Here is a 19,679-nt window from a genome sequence, read left to right as displayed (position 1 = left end):
TATCTGCATCCTATCCAAATTTCTGGCCTTTCCTCACACTCCCATTGGATGTATGGTAGGAGAGCCATCTACTTTTGTCTCCCATATTTTCCAATCGTGATAAAATATGTAATTATTTTTCAGTTATTAAAAATAGACAGTACAGTAAATAAACTATAAATGGAAGCAATAACTTCCAGAAAACCTATTGGTAAAAAAAGTTTTGTAATTACACTCTAACAATGTAACTCAAAAGTTTGGCACTATAAACTAAATGTCAAGTTATGTAATTAACTTATTTCCTCAAAGCTGTATCCTATAAAACGAAGAATATTAGCATTCAAATCCACTTGGCTACATTTATTCCCTTAAAGCTATAACCTATAAATGGAAGAATATTAACATTCAAATACACTTTGCTACATTTATTCCCTTAAAGCTATACCCTATAAATGGAAGAATATAAGCATTTTGCATTGCAGAACGGCCGATATTTGCACAACCACAGTATAATGAAGGCACTTGTAATTAAGTTGTAAACCTATTTTTTTTAAGCATAGGGTTGTTTTTAATTCAAAAATTCATATTTTCGGTGCTAATATCTTGGATGCCCCATGTAAAACTAATATAAATGAAACAATTTACAACATAGAAATTTATTACAAATGAAGAATTTGAGCAGCGCCAGGTAGGGTTCTTACTTTCTCATCATCATCAGTGAAAGGCACTCCTGCAGGGTTTTTGTTGATGGCTTGTGCTACCCCGATAATTTCCCCATCACAGTTCTGGATCGGCATGCACAGAATGGACTTTGTCTTATAACCTGCCAGCTTGTCAATTTCATCACTGAACCGGTGGTCCTTCAGAAAGAAAAACAACAGAATATATGTTTGCAATCTGGAAACAAAAGAAAATATTCTTTACAGCAAGTCAATATCAGTCAATTGTTTTAAAAGTCACAGCCTGTAAACAACACTGGACGATATCATACATAAAAGCTCAGCCTGTTGTCAGAAATAATTCCATTGAAGATATAACCCGTTAAGCTTAAATGGATCAAGATGTCTATTAAAATTTAGAGCAAGGAATTTAATATGGGCTTGGGGTGGGTGGTGGGGAAGGGGTTTAGATTTTCTACCTGCTGCCCTGTAGGTGTTAAACCTATGTTGCAGCTTGGAGGATTGTTGTTATAGAAACTGCCCAATATTCAATTCTATTGATTTTTGTTTTACGCCTGGGTGGCAAACTGTAAATCTTTCAAAAAGGTCATTGATAAGGCACCATATAATAGACAAACAAATCAGGTCAGAGCATGTGGAGTCAGGGAACAAGCAGCAGAATGAATAGCTATAAAAACAAAAAAAACTGCGGATGCTGGAAATCCAAAACAAAAACAAAAACAGAATTACCTGGAAAAACTCAGCAGGTCTGGCAGCATCGGCGGAGAAGAAAAGAGTTGACGTTTCGAGTCCTCATGACCCTTCAAGTTCTGTCGAAAGGTCATGAGGACTCGAAACGTCAACTCTTTTCTTTGACAAGAAACTGAACTAGACTAGCCATATAAATACTGTGGCTACAAGAACAGGACAGAGGCTAGGAATCCTGTAGTGATTAACTCACTTGATGACTCCCCAAAACCTGCCCACCATCTACAAGGCACAAGTCTGGAGTGTGATGGAATACTCTCCATTTTCCTGGATGAGTTCGGTTCCAACAACACTCAAGAAACTTGACACCAGCAGCCTGCTTGAATGGCACACCATCCATAAACATTCACTCCCTCCACCACTGACACACTGTGGCAGCAGTGTTTACCATCTACAAGTTGCACTGCAGGGACTCAGCACCTTCCAAACCCACAACCACTACCATCTAGAAGGATGAGGGCAGCAGACACATGGGCATACCAAGACCTGGAAGCTCCTCTCTAAGCCACTCACCATCCTGACTTGAAAATATATTGTCTTTCCTTCACTGTCACTGGGTCAAAATCCTGCAACTCCCTCCCTAATAGTATTGGACTGCAGCTCACCACCACGTTCTCAAGGGCAATTAGGGATGAGCAATAAATGCTGACCTAGCTAGCAATGTCCATATACCATGAATTAATAAAAAAATGCAGGTAATGCAGGTTAGAGAGTGCTATATGCTTGGTCATATATGTTAACGAATGCTATATGCAGAGTGATACAGGTTAGAGTGTGCTATATACAGGATAATGCAGGTTAGCGAGTTTTATGTACAAGATAATACAGGTTAAAGTGTGCTATATACAAGATAATACAGGTACAATGTGCTATATACAGTGTCATACAGTTTAGAGAGTGCTATATATAGGACTATACAGATTAGAAAGTGCTATGTTTTGTATTCATTCACAGAATGTGGGCTTCGTAGGCTGGGCCAGCATATAGTGCGCATCCCTAGTTGCCCTTGAGAAGGTGGTGGTGAGCTGCCTTTTCGAACTGCTGTAGTCCATGTGGTGCAGGTACACCCACAGTGCTGTTAGGGAGAGAGTTCCAGGATTTTGGCCTAGCAACAGCGAAGGAACGGCGAGATATTTCCATTAAGTCAGGATGGTGAGTGGCTTGGAGGAGAACCTCCAGGTGGTGGTGTTCTCATGTGCCTGCTGCCCTTGTCCTTCTAGATGGCAGCAGTCGTGGGTTTAGAATGTGCTGTCAAAGGAGCCTTGGTGAGTTCCCGTAGTGCATGTTGCAGATGGTAAACACTGCTGCCACTGTGCATCGGTGGTAGAGAGAGTGAATGTTTGCGGGTGGGGTGCCAATCAAGTTAGCTGCTTTGTCATGGATGGTGTCAAGCTTCTTGAGTGTTGTTGGAGCTGCACTCATCCAGGCAAGGTGGAGAGCATTCCACCACACTCCAGATTTGTGACTTGTATATGGTGGTGAGGCTTTGGAGAGTCAGGGGGTGAGTTAATCGACGCAGGATTCCTAGCCTCTGACCTGCTCTCGTAGCCAAGTATTCATATGGCTGGTCCGTTTCAGCTTCTGGTCAATGATAGCCCCAGGATGTTAATAGTGGGGGATTGAGTGATGCTAATGCCCTCAAATGTCAAGGGGTGATGGTTAGATTCTCTCTTGTTGGAATAGGTCATTGCCTTGCACAAGTGTGGCACAAATGTTACCTGCCACTTGTCAGCCCAAGTCTGACTATTATCAAGATCTTGTGGCATTTAGACATGGGCTGCTTCAGTATCTGAGGAGTTACAAATGGTGCTGAACATTGTGCAATCATCAGCCAATATCACCACTTCTGATCTTATGATGGAAGGGAGGTCATTGATGAAGCAGCTGAAGATGGCTGGGTCGAGGACAGGACCCTGAGGAACTCGTGCAGTGATGTCTTGGAGCTGAGCTGGTTGACCTCCAACAACCACAACCATCTTCTTTTGTGCTAAGTATGACTTCCCCGATTCCCACTGAATCTAGTTTTGCTAGAGCTCTTTGATGCCACACTCGGTCACATGCTGCCTGGGTGTCAAGGGCAGTCATGTTCACCTCACCTCTGGAGTTCAGCTCTTTTGTTCATGTTTGAACCAAGGCTGTAATGAGGTCAGAAGCTGAGTGGCCATGGCAGAACCCAAACTGAGTGTCAGCAGGTTATTGCTAAGCAAGTGCCGCTTATTAGCACAGTTGATGGCCCCTTCCATCACTTCACTGATAAGCGAGAGTAAACTGATGGGGCAGTGAGTGGCCAGGTTGGATTTGTCCTGCTTTTTGTGGACAGGACAGACTTGGGCAATTTTCCACATAACCGGGTAGATGTCAGTGTTGTAGCTGTACTAGAACAGCTTGGCCAGGGGCGCGGCAAGTTCTGGAACACAAGCTTTCAGTACTATTGCTGGAATATTGTCAGGGCCCATAGCCTTTGCAGTATCCAGTGCCTTCAGCCATTTCTTGATATCACATGGAGTGAATCGAATTGGCTGAAGACTGGCATCTGTGATGCTGGGGGCGCTGAGAATGATCATCCAATTGGCACTTCTGGCTGAAGATTGCAAATACTTCGGTCTTATCTTTTGCACTGATGCGCTGGGCAACTCCATCATTAAAGATGGGAATATTTGTGGAGCCTCCTCCTCCAGTGAGTTGTCTAATTGTCCACCACCATTCTCGACTGATGTGGCTGGACTGAGGAGCTTAGATCTGATCCGTTGGTTGTGGAATCACTTAGCTCCATCCATCACTTGCAGCTTATGCTGTTTGGCTTGCAAATAGTCCTGTGTTATAGCTTCATCAGGTTGACACCTCATTTTTAGGTATGCCTGGTGCTGCTCCTGGCATGCCTTCCTGCACTCTTCATTGAATCAGGGTTGATTCCCTGGCTTGGCGATAATGGTAGAGTGGGGGATATGACGGGCCATGAGGTTACAGATTGTGGTTGAGTACAATTCTGCTGCTGCTCCTGTTGGTCCACTGTGCCTCATGGTTGCCAAGTCTTGAGTTGCCAGATGTGTTCGAAATCTATCCCATTGTGCATGGCAGTAGTGGTGTCAGGAACATGATGACCTTTGGAGGCTTAGGCTCAAATCTGTTTCTGTTCAATGCTCCTGCAGAGATGAACATGAGTGCCTCATGAACGGAGCAGTCAACATTGCATTTATCCAGGTAATCAGGCAACAAAAAACTAGGAGAAGAAGGGCCTGTTGCCTCAAAGCTGGGCTAATGGAAGAGCCTCACCCTGGTGGACAAGGGCCTCCAGGGACCCCTCAACATGCACAAGCTGAGGCTGACAGAGCCATTGAGCCAAGGCATCTGGCAAGACCAAGGGTGCTTAGAAGACACTTCTCATAGTTCCAAGTGAGCAAGAGACAATGCCATCGACACCTTGGCACGTCTAGGGACGTGGTGGTTCACATCTGCCACATTCTCTGGGAGGAGCTCTTGCCGCAGGGACGAGGAGACCATCCATTGCCAGTGGCTCTGAAAATAACTGTTGCTCTGAACTTCTTTGTGAGTGGCACACTCCAGGGCTTCACTGGGAGCTGCTGCGGGATTTCTCAAGCACCTACTCACAAATGAATCTGAGAGGTCACCGACGCCCTATTTAGCAAGGCTCACAATTATGTCGCGTTCTCCCTAGATGAAGCCAGCCAAGCTGCCAGAGCAGTGGGATTTGCAGTGATCTCTGGATTCCCACAGGTGCCATTGACTGGACTTGTGGCTTTAACTGCTCCCTGGCAGCAACCACTACCATTCATCAACAGCAAAGGGTTCCACTCTCTCAGTGTGAAGCTGGTCTGCAATCTCCACAAGCAGATTATGCAGGTATGTGAGATGGCCTGGAAGCACCCAGAACTCACACATCTCAAGTCACTCATAGGTGCCAAAGATCTTCAAGGGTCCTCAGCACATCCAGGTGTGGCTCCTCATTGACAGAGGCTGCCTACAAAAGACGTGACTAATGATGCCCGTTCAGCAGCCATAAAGTGCCTCAAAGGAAAGATATAACACTGTTCATTCTCCAACATGCTCATTGATTGAGCAGACCAGTGGCATCTTGAAGGTGCATTTCCGATGTCTGGACAGGTTAGGTGATGCTCCCCAGCACACCCTCCAGAGGGTCTCACGCATCATTGTGGTTTCCTGCGGGCTACACAACCTGGTGCCCCAAAGGGGCGATGTCTTGCCAGATGCCAAGATGGAGCAGCTGCACATGTCCTCCAATGATGAGGACATCAAGGAGGTTGAGCGTGGTGAGGGCGAGGAAGCTGAGGATCCAGAGGAAGAGGCCATAACATAGGACATACGAGGCAGGCACGCACATGACATGCTTATAGCCACCAAGTTCCAGGAGAATGATGATGAATAGCTATGACAATCCTCTTTCACTAGTGCACCCCATGCTGGATCCACCTTACCACTTTCATTCCAATCCTCCTCATCACAACACACCACTTCAATCTCTGAATGAGTAGTTACACTCTAGTGTTACTATGTCCTCATCCTTAGAAGGTAAGGCCGTCTCCAGGGTATATGGCCTTCCTGTAATTTGATAACAACTCCAACACAGTGGTTTGTGAGCAGAGTTGAGATGATGTAGCCTCTTCAAGCATCTCGTCAACATTCCATTGCCTACGGCAGCCTACAAGAGGCTGTAGCAGTACTGCAATTGTCAGTGCACTTGTGGCAGTATGCCTGCACTATGACAAGACACCTCATGGATGTCAGTCTTCGCTCATTCGATATCGCCTTCATGTGTGACATTGATTCTGATTCCGCAAAGTGGTTTTTCCGCATAGCCAATCGTTCACACAAGACAGTTGTTGATGCCTCTTCATCATACTCAATCCTCAGCATCACATATACCCTCAGGACACATTCATCTGTAACTCTCAGAGAAGGATGCAAGGCTGCAGTTCAGCTCACCTTTTAATGGATCTCAGAAACTTCATGAACAGCATATTCTGATATCTGTCTACCAATCATGGACATACCTCTGTTTGTAGTCTCCCAATTTCTGCTGATGCCTAGTCATGCCATTTGTGCTGCCAAAAATCCTGACACTCCATCTAGCCCTTAGGGACCCAAATTGTTGATAATAAAGACTACACGTCAGATGTATTGCAGCTTCCCACTGATCCCATTTCAGTGCTACACATTTTCATCCCAACAGTCTGACATTTGCACAGGGAAACCAGGCACACTGATGCCATTGTTAGTTGCACATAATCATTTCAACTGGCTATCTGAGAGCTGACAGAAGGCGTCAGGAGATCTAGCCAGACCTTATGGCCCAGTGCTACATCCTTCCATGTCCACATCAGCCATCTAGGACCTCTGCACACAACTCCTAGGTCGCACACTTTTAACCATCTAGCAGGAAACACAAGGACCAACATGTGTCAGTGAAGTTGAAAGCTCAGAACCATGGGAAGGTGGGCACTAATCTCGGGGGCGATGTACAGGTTTGCATGTGGACATGAGATAACACTGCAGGCAGACGGAAGTGCATAAGAATTCAGAGTTCAGTTTCATCAGTAAAGCACACTGAAGACTGATGGAAAGTTCATGCAGGGCATTGAAAGACGCCCCATCTCCATATGCATCGACATTTCATCTTCTAGCACACACACTGAGCACTCTACAATTCAAAAGCATCAGGGGACTAAAGCAGCCTCCAGGTTCAAGACTCATGGCTTAACATCAGACGTGCTTCTGATGGATGTCTCACTTTGGCCAACCACAATGTTCTTTGAGGCTGGTGCTTCTTTTTTTTATTTGTTCATGTGTTGTGGGAGTTGCTGGCTTGGCCAGCACTTTTGCCCACCCCTAATTGCCCTTGTTTAGAGGGCAGTTAAGAGTCAACCTCATGTTGCCTCTGAGCACAGAACGGACAGACTTATGAGATGGATCTACACACCATGTGCTGAGGCACATGATGGAACATCTGTAAGAAAAGACGGTGGGCGGGCAGGGGAGATGGAGTTGGAAATCTGTCACACTTGAGTGACCACAAAGCATGCAGTCAGATAGAAGAGGCATACACAACATGAGAAGTGGAAGGAGTGGAATTCTATTGACATTAGTGTAAATTCCACACAGATTGTGAAAACCTATGCGACCTTGGTGTTCCTAACATTTCTTAATTTTTCTAACCCTACCACTATGTCTTACAGCATCCTTGACATCCACAGCAGAGGTGGAGGCAGCCTGCTGACTGCCACACATTGTTGTCTGTGATGACCTTGGCGGGCATCCTCTGGAGGGCCAAGCTCTGAAGGGTGCCAGCCCGATTTGGGTCTACTGCTGTGGGGTAGGTGGCGCCTATCTTGGCCTGTGAAGTTGGAGCTGGAGCTGGAGCTGATGGGGTCACAGGCAGAAGAGATTGGGATCAGCTGGACACTCTCGGAGTTACCTGGGTGGATGGCACCAGGATGTCCAGCTGCTGGTCCTCATTCCTATGGATGCCTGAGAGTGCCTGGCTGACTCCTTGAGGAAAAGGTGCACCTGGAGTGAGGTCGAGGGACCCCGTCCCCCTCTGACTTAGCCACTAATGAATCCCATCAATGCCTAGAACGATGGAGTGCAACTCCTGGCACACATCAGTCCCTACATCCTGAACCAAGGTCTCCATGGTGGTCACCATCCTACCAGTGTTGACATTGGAGCGCTGGTATGTCGGTGCAGTGACCGCAGACTGAACCCAGATGGACTCCTCCATCGTCCATTACAATCTGTCGATCGCATCTGACAGCCCTGCCTGATATTCTTGTGTCTATCATTGCAATTCCAACATTTGTGTTAGGGCTGGTCCACAAGCTTGTCATCTGACTGGGACTCAGCAGAATCCTGGCCTCCAGCAGGCCTCTGAGTGCCAGAGACCTTGGATATCCCTGCTCCACCTGCTGTGGACCTGAACCTGTGCTGTGCTCACCAGACTGGGATCCTGGGCCTGCTCTAGAACTAGGTCCCACCAAGATGTGTGCCTCTGCACTGGTGGAGGGTGCAGGTGAATGATGTGATGGCTCTACATCTACATCTAGATCCTCAGGATCCTCATCCAAAGTGTTCTGGGGGCTGGGGCTGAGAGGCTGACTGCCAGTGGGCTTCCTTCATTTCCTGCTGGTGCCTGTCAAAGAAAGAAGAGATAATTAGCGATTTGCTGCATGGTAACCAACATTATAAAGCACTCACAGTTTTGTTGGGTGAACGATGAGCTAGTGATGGGCCCTCTCTTGCTTGGGTAATGCCAATCTCACCCTCAGTGTAGGCACGGTCCCAACGGCCAGATCTGCCACATGTTCTTCAAACTGAGTGAGGGGCCTGAGCTCAGGCAACCCCCTTCCAGTCTGGGATCTCTCCCTTTTGCTGTGGGTGAGCTTCTCCTGCATAAAGATAAATGGACAGACTGCAAGCAGGACAAACGCCAAGGCAGATGGTAAGGATGTCTACCTTCTGTGGTTGCTGAGTGGAGCTGTGTAAGGGCTGAGGATGGGAGCTGCAAAGAATGAGGGAAGAGATGAAGATGTCAAAGTGTGTGTGAGAGAATCAGTGGTGATGTCCCTTATGCCAGTAGCGTGTGAGATCCCTGTGGACTGTAACCCTGACAAAGCCTGACGGGCTTGGGAGAATAAGTTGTGAGTGAGGAGAAGGTCAACTTACCCTGACTGTGTCGATGAGATCATTCATCCCTTTTCTGCACTGGATGGTGGACATCGTCTGGGCTGAGTTGGTGTTGACTGCGCTAGCCACATCCTCCCAAGGCGGTGTGGTGAGGTTGATGAATCTCCTTCTCCCATCACTGGGGTCAAGGACATCCCGGTGTGCCTCCACAGCGTCCAGAAGTCGCATCAGCCCATTGTCACTGTACCTATGGGAATTCGGCCTCTTTCCTTTGGGGGCCATCACCCTCTTCAAGCAGTCCTAGGCTGCAGACAGTGAAGGATGCACGGGGGTGCGGTTTAAATATGGCACGCAAAAAGATAATCCAATGAGGTCACAGGAGGGCAGACGAATCGCTGCCTGTCCCGGCACATAATATGACATGCTTCCTGTTCATGCATAGTTAATGAGCTAAGAAACAGACAATCTGACACAGAAACACGACATTCCGACCGGCGGGAAACATGCTGCTTCTCCTGCCCACCACTGCACTTAGTCTCCAGAGCAGAAAATCCTGTCCCAGGTCTCTCATGTCCTAGACTTCCCCTATCACCACACGGAAGCCTCTTATGAAACTCAATCCCACTCCGCCCTTGTTTTAGATGGCTAGCTTCAGGGCCCCAGGGCTTTCCACCACTTTTTTGCAACTTCCCAACTATTTCAGGTAAGAAGTTACTTGATGGAATGCCGATAAGGCTTGGGAGTTAAAATAGTCCGGGCCTAATTTCTCGAGCAGCAAATAAGTTTCCAACTCATTCCACCACACACCTAACCAAACCCTGCATAGAGTTAAAGTCAGGGTCACTGTCTTATAGTTCTATATTATACTCATTAATTTCTAGAGAAAATTCCCAATCCTGTTGACCAGTGTGCAGAAAGAGTTCATACCTTCAAGTATCAATCACTTCATACAATACTGTTGAATCCCCAATGGTTTCCAAACCAATGAAGTACTGGCCCCTTGTTTTAACAAAGGGCCTCACAAAGGCCTGAACAAGGCAGGACATACTTGAGTCCCTGTAATCTGTAATGCGTCCTCCCATGGTCGAGGGTCTTGAAGGCTTGCCTTCAGACCCTGATCAATAATGTTTTGCATGTACAAGGCTTCATAAGTAAATTACTATTAGTCCTTTCCTTTCTTAGCAATCAATCCTACTGCTAAAGCACAAATCAAAGCTGCATCTAGTCTTACAGGTTGGATTGTGTTATACATAAAACAGCCTCGCTCAGATTGCAAACCAATCAGCACGTACAGAATAATAGTTGAACTGGATTATGTATGTGATAACGCAGGTTGCATAAGCACGAGGTGATCTTATGTAGTAAGTGGTACAGAAAAGATAGATGCAGTACACTATTTCAAACTAGACTAATGAGAATAGGACAAAGGGATACAGATTCAAATCAGTAAAAGAATAAATTTAGTATTGATGTCAGAAAGCTCTTCTTCACACAAACACAATCAACATGTGGAGTAGTTAGGTTAGTTTGGCAAAAAACTTGAATTGATTTGAGAAAAAGGTTGGATTCAGTGAAAGAGAGGGAGTTGTAGCTTCTTCTTGCATTGATGAATTAAGATGTGTCAGTGGCCTTCCTTGTCCATGACTCTTTTGTGACCTTGTGTTTATAGCAGGCTCTTCACAAATCATTCCGAAAAGAGTTGGTCCGCTGACAGAGCATTGTGTTCTATTCTAGGATCTCATTAACACACATTGCCATGATGTTGCATTATAGAACCATCATAGATCTATACAAATTCTCTCATAGATTCTATCACAGCCTTGGGCAGTAAAGAAGAAGCTATAAATTGGAAGATAATGTAATTTTGTACCTTTGCCATAGAGCCATGATTTTGTAACAGTGCCGTTAAACTAAACAATGGCTGTGCTGTGTCATTACTCATTACGTTGTGGGCGATGTACATGGTTAAAAGAGATAGCACTTCACAATTATATAAAATGCTAAATGTAACAGCATAAAATAACAAATATTATCATGTTACTACATTGTATTTTGCCTTCTACTACTGTGTTTTTCGGACTATGATATTTATAAGTCAGAAATACCTCCACTAACATCATTCACACAGTCATGGTGGGCTCAAGCACACTGACTTTCAACAGATAAAGGATCTCTGGGAAATTTTAATGGCACTGTTGTAGCGGTGGAGACCAAACGCAGTAGGTCACCATCCCATTTCCACCTCACTGCATGTGAGGACTGAGTGCTTTTCCCTTGTGTTATGTTCTCAGCTGATGTTACTACTGGACAAGCCAAATCCCAGGGTGGAACCCGGTTTGTTACATCCTAATGTTTATTTTTTGTTTAGATACATGGAGAGCAGCTATTGAACAGAGTCACAAGAGTCAGCTTATGAACTTTTAATAAAAGAATAAAACATTTATTAAACAGGAAAAGATGAACTATATTACAGTACTCCTTCAATCACAACTATGCCTTTACAATATATACAGATGCAGAAGGATAACACAAATTACAAAAGCTATCTTATATTCTAATGTTCACAGTAAGTACGCAGTCCATATAAACCAATAAGTGACCTGTGGTCAGGCAGACCACACTCTGAAACTAAGTGGCAGATGTTATCCCAAACAGATGCTATGGATCTCTCATCAACTCCCCCCAGATGCTTGTCACACTGAGCTAACCAGTCTCACTGAACTCCGTCTTTCACACGAGGAGGAGTTTCCAATCTCCCCTCTGAAGAACTTGCTTTGGAATCTTCTCCCAATTGACGCTTTCTCTCAGACGCCTTCCATAAAAGGGTCCAGCTCCAGGGTTTTGAGCTCTCCGCGATCACTATGTGCAGTCAAGCTTCCTTCCATGCACTGTCTCTTTCACTGATTCAGCCATGCCAACAAAACACCACTACATCACATGTCCATAGTAAAGAGTTACAGACCTTCAGCTGTCTCCTTGGATCTTCTGGCTTCTTCCAAGCCTATATTGCTTTAAATCTGTGCCCTGCAGCTTCTCCCTTTAAGCTTGGAGCCTTTCTCTGCTCCTCACTCTTAACTTCACTTAACAGGACCCTTTCCAGACTCCTGTTCATTCCCTTTGATGAGAAGTTCTTTTCGAGACCCCCCTTCTGTTCTTTGCTGCTTCCTGCAGCTCCCTCCTATCCAGCTTCTCCTGGCAGCTGGTTTCAAATTTAGTTTGGGACTTGCTATCTGTCCCTCTCCTATACTGTTTTTTCTGGCAACTCCTTTCAACTGTAGGGTACACTGACCAACTGAACTCAAATGGCTTTTGGTTTCTCTGACTGTGTGTGTGTGTGTGTGTGTGTGTGTGTGTGTGTGTGTGTGTGTGTGTGTGTGTGTGTGTGTGTGTGTGTGTGTGGCCTCCCTCTCTGGACCCTGTTGCTAGGCAACAGCATAGTTTTTTTCTACCTAGTTTGTTTTAATTCCCCTTCAAGAGTCATAAAATCTCATTAAAACACAGACATCTTTTAAAGTGAAATTAAAACTCAAGTTTCATCCTTTTAACCCACAAATACAGAAATACAAATTACATTTGAACTTAAAGATATACCTTATTCCTAGCACACCCAAATACACAAATAACTTACTTAAACTATCACTGGTCCCTAACACTTGCCTGATTTTACCCAAAAGGATGCAATATCAAAGTGCAAGCATCCACTGTTGCCGATTGGTGAGAACTGGATTCAAACTTTTGGCCTGAATAGTACAATGAGTTATCTTGCGTTTCCCTTTCCATAACAAGTGCATATAACATTTTTTTTTTCAATCGTTTGGTAAAGTATAGGTTGCAATGGCACTAAACAAACCCTCTGTAAGGTGAAGAAATCCTCTCAATGCTGCATGTAGAAAATTCAAAGGGCAGGATCGTCCCAGATTTGCACTAAGTACGGCAGCGGGCGGGAAAAACGTTTTACCCGCCAGCTGCAATGGTGGCTTTTCGTGCCATATCGTCTCATTTCAATCTCATTAATTATGCAGCCACAGGAAACACACCATCTTGCTGGCAAGTGGCCAATTTGCCTGCCATGCTGTTACCTCGCCACTTTCTCACGCCATATTTAAACCGCAGCTGTGCACACACTTCCCAAAGCTTGCAGCTCAGGGGGCCACTGGTGAAGACATGCCCCCAAAAGTCAAGAAGAGTGTAGCCCCTCAATTCAGTGATGCATCCCTGGGACATCTTCTGGGCACTGTGGAGGCCTGCTGTGATATCCTCTACCCACTCACTGGCCGCAGGAGGCCCATCAGTCTCACCACGCTGGCTTGGGAGGCGGTTGCAAAAGTGGTCACTGCCAATGCCACACACAAGAGGTCAGCTATCCAGTGCAGAAAACAGATGAATGATCTCATCTGCGCTGCCAGGGTAAGGCAACCATCTCATCACTATAAACTCACAAGGCCATCACACATTCACTGGCATCTTACTCACTGCCAGCTCAAGGGACAGCATCACTCACTCTTTCACACAAATCCTCACATCACCATCTGGCCTCATATCCTCTACAGACTACTTCCTCAGCCCTCAACATCTCAAGGCCACTTGCACAGATCAACATGTGTCCCAACACACATTCTGAGATATCCCCTTCCCCAGCACAGCTCTCGCTCTGCTGCCTCTTCCCTTACCTTAGGCCACTTCACCCCCTTCCCCAAGCAAGCCCTAGCTCTGCAGCCGTTGAAAAGCCACCCCCACCTTATGACTGGTCTGGTAGGTAGAGACCTGCTTGTGAGCCCCCTAAAAGTGATGTGGCACTGCCTGAGAAGCCTGGCGCTAATGACCACAAGTGCTGCCCGAAGAAAGGTAGGCAAACAAACCTCGAAGTCCCAAGTGAAGTGCAGCTTGCCAAGTGCTCGTCGCTTATGTACATTTGTGAAGCACATCAGCATGCAATCAATCTGACGTGCTGGGATGATCCAGCATGGGGGGATGATTCTGGTGAGCAGAGCTTCTAATTAGATGCAAATGTATTAAAACGACCTTCCCGACGTGTGGCGGCAGGAAACAGGTGGAGTGAACGATCGCAAACTGGTTTCATGATGGCATAAAACCGATTTTTGGCTTTCTCACCATATTGTCTGCTCACACCCACTATGACACCCGACGCTAACGGAGGCATAGAATTCTGGGCAAAATCATTAACATTAACAAAGCTTTCACCACATACCAAATTATAAATATCACACATATAAACAGACTGAAACACACTGGAAGACTCCCATGTGAAGGCCCAACCCAGGAGAGTAGCACAAGAATATACAGAGTGCTTCTATTTTTTTGGGGCTCTGGTATGAATAAAGGTTACAGTTAATCTTCATCATTTTATCTTCCACGTAGAGATCTGAAATCACAATGCAAAGCCTCACTCAATGGAAGCGCTGGCTGAAGAATCAAGCACTAAAGGCATTGTATCTAATTTGTGTCACTCCTGATCTTTGGGTCATTAAGATAAATTTTGGGGCTATTATTTTCAATTCTTATTTATACCTAATCCTGTTATCAGTACATTCACTACCAGCAGAGCTTCCGAGTTGTTGCTCACAGTGGAGCCAATTTTAATATAACTCAGCTGGTAGGAAATGCATGGGTTCAGGCGGAATGCTAATACATGTCACCCAATGGGCCAATTTTAACCTATCTTGTCAGTCAGGAAACTGTCGGTTGAGTGCAGTGTTGACTTTACATTCCACCACATTTTACTCGGCCCCATTGAAGTCAATGCGCAATGTTAGACGGGTAGGCCAACCTGGGAATTTTCTAGAATTCCGCTACCCATCTTGAGGATGAGAATCCAACTCATGAATTCTGTTTCTCTCCCCAGGTGCTGCCTGACTTGCTGAGTATTTCCATAATTTTCTGTTTTTATTTTCAGCATCTGCAGTATTTTGTTTTTGTTTTGCAGAGGAGATTTATTTGGTTGGTCCAGCAATGAAGGACTTGAGTAATGTGGACACATGGGAGAAACTGGGGTTGGTCTCATGAAGAAAAGGTTGAGAGGAAATGTGATAAAAGTGTTTAAAATCAGGAGGAGTCCAAACAGAACACATTGAGAGAAACTGATCCTATTGACAGAAGGGTTTAGCACCAGAAGATGTAGAATGGCAAAAGAAGCATGAAGCAAAACTTTTTTATGTAGTTTGATTATTATCTGGAATGTATTGTCTGAAAGGGTGATGGAGGAAGATTTAGTTATGGCTTTCAAAAGGGAATTAGCTACGTGCATAATTAGGGGTATATGGAGTAGTTCATCTGAAAAGGGGGACTTGTTGTGCTCCTTGGAGTGGTTCATCTTTCAATGGTCCTCACCAGCACCAGTTCTCATCTGTGGCTCCAAATACTTGTTTGTGTGCAACAGCAGCCACACCCTGGCAAATCATCTCACAGGCGGTCAATACCATGTAAGGATAGTTTATGTATCTCCTCATCAGTGAGTTCAGATTTGCCTATTCTTGCATGTAAAGTCTTACTTGGTGGAGTGGGTGAAAGAGCTCAACACAAATGCAATGGCCACAAGGACAACTAAGTAAAGCATTGTAGAGCACAAAGTGTGTGGACTGTCACTCAAGGTACCAAGGTCATTCATTGTATCCAAAATCATCTCCAGCCACCTCAACTTTGGCTTGTCGCTGGAGCAGATGTGCCTGGACAAGAAAATGAGGTTGACACAGAGAAATCTTCCCTCACTATAAACAATTTCACATGCAAGTCATGACATCACCTACCAATTTATTTACCACACAGCTTTCAAGCCCCATGGCAATGGGGTGGTGACAAAGGACAAATCCATGACAGTATCCATAGGAGTGACCACCACACAGTCCTTCTAGAGACAGAGACAAAGTCCCGCCTTTACATTGCAGATGCTCTCCATTATGTTGTGTGGCACTACCACCATGCTAAATGGGATAGATTTCAAACAGATCTAGCAACTCAAGACTGGGCATTCAGCAGGCACTGTGGGCCATCTGCAGCAGTAGAACTGTATACAACCAAAATCTGTAACCTCATGACCTGGCATATCCCCCACTCTATCATTCCAGGAGCAGCACCAGGCATACCTAAAAATGAGCTGTTAACCTGGTGAACCTACAACACAGGGCTACCCGAGTGCCAAAAGCATAAGTAGCAAGTGATAGACAGAGCTAAGTGATCCCACAACCAGCAGATCAAATCAGAAGCTGTGCAGTCCTGACACATCCAGTCGTGAATGGTGGTGGACAATTAAACAACTCAATGGAGGAGGAGACTCCACAAATATCCCCATCCTCAATGATGGGAGAGCCCAGCATATCAGTGCAAAAGATAAGGCTGAAGCATTTACTACAATCTTGAGCCAGAAGTGCCAAGTGGATGATCGACCTTGGCCTCATCCGGGAGGTCACCAGCATCACAGGTGCCAGTCTTCAGCCAATTCGGTTCATTCCACATGATATCAATAAACAGTTGAAGGCACTGGATACGGCAAAGGCTATGGGCCCCGACAATATTCCAGCAATAGTACTAAAGATTTGTGCTCCAGAACGTGCAGCACCCCTAGCCAAGCTGTTCCATTACAGCTCAACACTGGCATCTACCCTTCTATGTGGAAAATTGCCCAGGTATGTCCTGTTAAAAAAAAGCAGGCCAAATCCAATTCTACCAATTACCGCCATTAGTCTACTCTCCATCATCAGTAAAGTAATGAAAGGGGTCATCAACAGTGCTATCAAGTTGCACTTGCTTAGCAATAACCTGCTCACTGATGCCCAGTTTGGGTTCCGCCACACCCACTCAGCTCCTGACCTCATTAAACCTTGATTCAAAATTGGACAAACGAGCTGAACTCCCGACATGTGGTGAGAGCAACTACCCTTGACATCAACACTGAGTGTGGCATCAAGGACCCCTAGCAAAACTGGAGTCAATGGGAATCAGGCAAAAACTCTCCACTGGTTGGAGTCATACATAACACAAAGGAAGATGGTTGTGGTTGCTGGAGGTCAGTCATCTCAGCTCCCAGACATCACCGCAGGAGTTCCTCAGGGTAGTGTCCTCGGCCTAACTATCTTCAGCTGCTTCATCAATGACCTTCCTTCCATCATAATGTCAGAAGTGGGGATGTTCGCAGATGATTGAACAATGCTCAGCATCATTCACGACTCCTCAGATGCTGAAGCAGTTTGTGTCCAAATGCAGCAAGACCTGAATAATATCCAGGCTTAGGCTGACAAGTGGCAAATAACATTCGCACCACATAAGAAGTGTCAGAAAATGGCCATCTGCAACAAGGGAGAATCCAACCGTCGCCCCTTGATGTTCAATGGCATTACCATCAGTGAATCGCCCAATATCAACATCCTGGGGGTTACCATTAACCAGAAACAGAGCTGGACTGGCCCTATAAATACTGTGGCTACAAGGGCAGGTCAGAGGCTAGGAATCCTGTGATGAGTAACCCATCTCCTGACTCCCCAAAGGCTGTCCACCATCTACAAGGCATAAGTCAGGAGTGTGATGGAATACCCCCAACTTGCCTGGATGAGTGCGGCTCCCACAGCATTCAAGAAGCTCGACACTGTCAAGGACAAAGCAGCCAGCTTGATCGGCACCACATTCACAAATGTTGCCTTCCATTCCACCACCGATGCACAGTAGCAGTTGTACATATCATTTACAAGATGCATTGTAGGAATTCAACAAGACTCCTTCGACAGCACCTTCTAAACCCATGACCACTACCATCTAGAAGGACAAAGACAACACATAGATGGAACACCACCACCTGGAAGTTCCCCTCCAAGGCACTCACCATTCTGATTTGGAAATATGTCGCGGTTCCTTCACTGTCAATGGGTCAAAAGCCTGGAACTCCCTCCCTAACAGCATCGTGGGTGTACCTACACCACATGGATTGCAGTGGTTCAAGAAGGCAGCTCACTACCACCTTCTCAAGGGCAATTAGGGATGGGCAATAAATGCTGGCCCAGCCAGCGAAGCCCACATCCCATGAATGAGCTAGGGTTTGCTATCAAGTCCAACCTAGTCCCCAAACTTTCCAGCCCCTCAAAAGGCACAAATGATTCACTCCTAACATTGCGACTTTCCACAAAGGGAAAAATCACAGGGAGGGAGTTATAGGGAAAAACAGGGTTGGCAACAGTAACAGCAATGGCCTTCTTCTGTTGAGGTCATGTGCAGAGCTTAACCTCTTCTTACCAACACTGTATTCCATCTGCCAAACTGAAACACGATATGCTGTGTGCACCCTCCCTCTAAGCAATAGCAACTGTCGCCAGGAGAAAGGACAGGCAGGATATCAGAGTGACCAAAGCCATGTGTGGAGCAGGTTCTTGGACTGACCACAGGCTCATTGTGTTGAAGCCCAACATCTATATTCAGCCCAAGAGATCCTCCTGGGAGAAAAAACGTCATTAAGAGACTCAACATCTCAAGACTCAAAATGGGTACTGTGAGGCAAAACTTCTCAGGAGATCCAGATTGCCAGTGAGATGGTCTTAAATTTGTCTCTCATAGCCTTCAGGAGATCTAATGCACTCTACCACCTGGAACAGCAGGGACCCACCGCCAGTAAGAACCAGGATTGGTTTGGTGAAAACAATGAGGAGATTCAGACTCTGTTGGATGAGAAATACTATATTTTCAAAGTGAACCAAACACCCATTCATCTGCTTTACAGAAAGCTTCCTTCAACAACATCCATAAAATCATCCAATCAATAGTGCAACAGGTGCCCGATTGCTGGCTAAGCAAAAAGGCAGAAGAAATACAACTGCATGCAGACAGAAAGAATACTAAAAGCCTCTATGATCTCTGAAGACAAAATATGCCTGCAGGCTTTTGGTAATTCTTCTCTCCTTGATGCTTCTGGATCTACATTGATTAACAGACAAGACCAAAACCCTGGAGAGACGGAAGAACATTTTAACAACTGAATTGATGCTCAACAATGAATGACGAGGCAATTGCCCCCTTGCCCCAAAACTAAAATCAACATGTCACTTGCTAGCACCCTCATGGAAGCAATCAGTATCCTGTAGAGTTGCAAGGCACCAGAGTTAGACACAATGCCAGGTTAAATACATAAGACAGAAGGCACAATACTCATTGACAAACTCAGCAAACTAATCCACAGAATGTGCAACCAGGAGACCATTCCTCAGGAATTCAAAGATGCATCAATTTATAAAGTATTTACAAAAGGAAATAGTTAAGCCTGTGACAACCAATCAAGAACCTGCCTGACAATGCATTTTGAACAGGACCTCCTACCAGAGTCAATCTGGCTTCAGAAAAGATCATGGTACAGTTTACAGTGTTTGCTGCAAGTTGACTATAGGAGGAATGGCAAAAGCAGAATTGCAACTTGTACTCAACATTCATTGATCTGACAAAAACATTTGACACAGTTAGTCTCAATGGCCTATGGAAGATCAAAGCAAAATTTGGCTAACCAGAAAAATTCATCATTATGGCAATTCCACAATGGCATGCTTGCTCCAGTTCTGGATGGTGAAGAGTGTTCTGACATCTTCCCAGTCACAAATAGAGTGAAGCAGGGCTGTGTGTTGGCTC

The 19,679-nt window shown here is 45.4% G+C and overlaps 1 protein-coding gene across 1 annotated transcript in view; it reads right to left on the bottom strand.

Moving 5' to 3' along the window:
* pde11al (phosphodiesterase 11a, like) overlaps positions 1-19,679 on the bottom strand; it is a 310,662-nt gene that overhangs the window by 230,606 nt on the left and 60,377 nt on the right. Inside the window, exon 2 of the mRNA XM_041183991.1 lies at positions 681-839. Coding sequence (XP_041039925.1) covers positions 681-839 — 159 coding nt within the window. The remainder of the gene's footprint in view (positions 1-680; positions 840-19,679) is intronic.

The sequence above is a fragment of the Carcharodon carcharias genome, chromosome 3 (assembly GCF_017639515.1).
Source record: "Carcharodon carcharias isolate sCarCar2 chromosome 3, sCarCar2.pri, whole genome shotgun sequence".
Classification (NCBI taxonomy): domain Eukaryota; kingdom Metazoa; phylum Chordata; class Chondrichthyes; order Lamniformes; family Lamnidae; genus Carcharodon; species Carcharodon carcharias.
This window is presented reverse-complemented; position numbering and strand designations above follow the sequence as displayed.